General features: G+C 44.3%; 1 protein-coding gene across 1 annotated transcript in view; it reads left to right on the top strand.

Annotated features, from left to right (window-relative positions):
* SAYSD1 (SAYSVFN motif domain containing 1) overlaps positions 1 to 1,729 on the top strand; it is a 3,233-nt gene extending 1,504 nt beyond the window's left edge. The window contains exon 3 of the mRNA XM_015421518.1: positions 1,224 to 1,729. Coding sequence (XP_015277004.1) covers positions 1,224 to 1,550 — 327 coding nt within the window. The 3' untranslated portion in view covers positions 1,551 to 1,729. The remainder of the gene's footprint in view (positions 1 to 1,223) is intronic.
* Positions 1,730 to 3,438: the final 1,709 nt, after the last annotated feature.

The raw sequence follows: 3,438 nt of genomic DNA, 5'->3' as shown, positions 1-3,438 counted from the left end.
TGATCCAAACAAAGTAAGGAAAGCAATCCCAAATGCTTTCATTTACTTAAAATTATTTGGCGGAGAATTCGACACTTGAATGATGGTCTGGGCCTGGCTGGGGCGATGGCATGCGTGCCCACAGAGAAGGCTCTGAGTGCCACCTCTGGCACCCGTGCCAAGGTTCGCCACCACTGGCTTAGAGGGAGCATTGCTCTTAGGGTGTCTGTCGTGGGAAGGGGAAGGAGTTTGTAAGCCGCTCTGAGGCTCCCTTGGGTAGTGAAGGGAGGGGTATAAATCCAATCTCGTCTTCTTCTGTGAGGGATGTAGGTGTGTTGAAGGGGGAAATCGTTATTGGTTAATATGCACATACATGCCTTGTCCACCGATCTACCTGAAAGCTTTGACATCATTGGTCAACTCTGTTAGTCTTTAAAGTTCAATACATTGACATTGTTTGTTAATATACTGCCTTTCCTTCAAGGATTTGGGAATGTCTAAATAGGGCTGAAATAATTTGCCCAAGACGGATTTTAAAACCTGGTCCAAGCCCTTTTCTTTTGCTTAGTAGGCTGACTAAAATACAATAATGTTTTCTGCTTTGTATTCCATAACTAACAAAATGTCATTCAGAGTCAGTTTGGTGTCGTGGTTAAGTGCGCGGACTCTAATCTGATGGAACCGGGTTTGATTCCCCACTCCTCCACTTGCACCTGCTGGATGGCCTTGGGCAAGCCGTGGTTCTGATAAGAGCTGTCCTTGAAAAAGAGCAGTTTCTGTCAAGAGCTCTCTCAGCCCCACCCACCTCACAGGGTGTCTGTTGTAGGGAGGGGAAGGGAAAGGAGTTTGTAAGCCGCTCTGGGACTCCTTTGTGTAGTGAAGGGCGGGGTATAAATCCAATCTCTTCTTCCTTTTATCAAGCTCCCCCCCCCCTACTGTGAGGAAAGCCAGGCTGAAATAATTTGCCCAAGCAGGATTTTAAAACCTGGTCCAAGCCCTTTCCTTTTGCTAGTAGGCTGACTCTAAAATACAATTAATGCTTTCTTGCTTTGTATTCCACAAGTAACAAAATGTAATTCTGATGTATGTGTGTGGGGGATTAGTGTATATTGTGAGGACTGTTAGGGATTGGTGAGTTCCAATCACAACATACTTAGTTCATTTAGCCTTTTTTTCCTTTTAACCAAGCACCATATCCATTGCATGACTGAACACTTTATCTCTTTATTGCTCTCATTTCTTAGGAATCCAGTCAAAGAACACACAGCCCCAAGACCCAAGCTGTTTTATCCCCTCCACGGTGGACCCATTACTTTTTTGCGAACGTGACCTTTCTCAAGTTTCTCCTCTGGCTGGTCTTACTGGGACTCTTTGTGGAACTGGAGTTTGGTTTGCCATATTTTGTCCTGTCTATGTTTTATTGGATCTATGTGGGAACCCGTGGCCCTGGAGAAAGGCAGAATGGAGAAAAAAGTGCTTACTCTGTATTTAACCCAGGTTGTGAAGCTATAGAAGGAACTCTCACAGCAGAACAACTTGAGAGAGAACTACAGTACGGGGCCCTTTGCTGAGAGGTAACTGGTATTATACCAACTCAGCTATCACTATTGTGAACATGTATTTTTTCACTTGAATTAAATTGAAACTGTTTCCTATGGCATTTTTTCCACCTTTTAACAGAAGTTCCAGCTTTGTAAACAAATCTCTAAGGCTGCGATCACACAGACACTAAACAATCCACTTTCAGTGCACTTTCCAACTGGATTTTGCCAGTTCACACAGTAAAAATCCAGTTGTAAAGTGTACTGAAAGTGGATTATTTTGTGTGTGTGGTAAAGGTTTCCCTTGCTCGAAAGCTAGTCGAATCCGACTCTAGGGGGCAGTGCTCATCTCCATTTCCAAGCCAAAGAGCCAGCGCTGTCTGAAGACGTTTCCATGGTCATGTGGCCAGCATGACTAAACTCCAAGGTACATGGAATGCTGTTACCTTCACACCGAAGCGGTACCTATTTATCTACTTGCAGTTTCTTGCTTTCAAACTGCTAGGTTGGCAGGAGCTGGGGGCAGAGACAGGAGCCCTCTCCGTCACGTTTCGAACTGCCAAAGTACATACCTTCTGGTCTGCAGCTCAGCGTCTTAACCTCTGAACCACCGCGGCCCTGAAGTGTGTGTGTGACCGCAGCCTAAATATACTTTTTTGTATGGAATCCAAATATTGAAAGAAAAGAGGCTTATGAAATGTAAAGGCTGAATCAGATACTGGTTTTTGGGACTGATTTTGTTGTATGTTCCTGTGTGAACTAAAACTTAGCATTGCTTCTGTTCTGAATGAATGGCTGATTTTTATTTGTCCTGTTAGCCAAAAGATTGGGGGGGGGGGCCTTCCTTATAGCAGTATAAAATCTGAGAAGGATGTGACATCTATATTTTGGTACAATAATGGAACAAAATGACAATTCTTGTAAAATACATGTATTTCTATTTCATGGCCAGGGTCCTGCCTATCTAAGGGACCGTCTCTTCCCGTATGTTCCCTCAAGAGCACTGAGATCGGGGATGCTCCATTGTCTGCTAGTTCCAGCCCCCCGAGCTGTGAGGTTGGCCCATACGAGATCTAGGGCATTTTCGGTGGCGGCTCCTTCCTGGTGGAATGAGCTCCCGGAGGAGATCCGGGCCCTGCGGGACCTACTGCAGTTCCGCAGGGCCTGCAAGACGGAGCTCTTCCACCAGGCCTTTGGGTACGAGCCACTGCCGCCACCACCATTGCTGCACCACCTCCGCTGTATCGTCCATCGACCAGACCCTATGGAGGTTGATTAGTCTGTTTGCGCTGGGACGCCCTCATTATTAAGATCATAGGCAGCAAATAATCACCGAGCATTTTGTAAATGGTATAGGTTGTATAGACTGAAGCGCCAGTTTTTATTGTATTTAAAATTATTTTATTGTTTTAGTATTTGTATGTTGTTGTTAGCCGCCCTGAGCCCCACTGGGTAGGGCGGGACAGAAATCTCATAATAAATAATAAATAAATAAATAAAATGGTAAAGCAGCCTGAGTTCAATATATTTTGAGGAAATGCAGGCCAACATTCTTAGATCCTGTTGATTTGCCTGTGAAGTCTACTGAAGTCAAAGGGATTCAAGTGCTTTGATTGTCTCTTCTCGCATGGTAGGACCATAATCACCAGGACTTCTGAGAAAGTTCTGTGCATTTGTTCCAAAGGTAATCAAACTGCACTGCAAATCCCTCTTCTACAAAAATAGCTCTGCTGATATCCCATGTCTCACAAGTAGGAATGGTATAGTAAGAATTCACAGAATTGTCAAGGACTGCAAGTTAGCATCTTCGGAACAATCTGTCTTATTTCTGTTTATAACTTCCACTTTAATGAAAATCCAGTTTCAAGGGGAGAAGAACTTAGTTCTTTGATTGTGGTGGGCTAGTGGGATGTGTATC

This window comes from Gekko japonicus, unplaced genomic scaffold (assembly GCF_001447785.1).
Source record: "Gekko japonicus isolate JY-2015 unplaced genomic scaffold, Gekko_japonicus_V1.1 scaffold1139, whole genome shotgun sequence".
Lineage (NCBI taxonomy): Eukaryota > Metazoa > Chordata > Lepidosauria > Squamata > Gekkonidae > Gekko > Gekko japonicus.
This window is presented reverse-complemented; position numbering and strand designations above follow the sequence as displayed.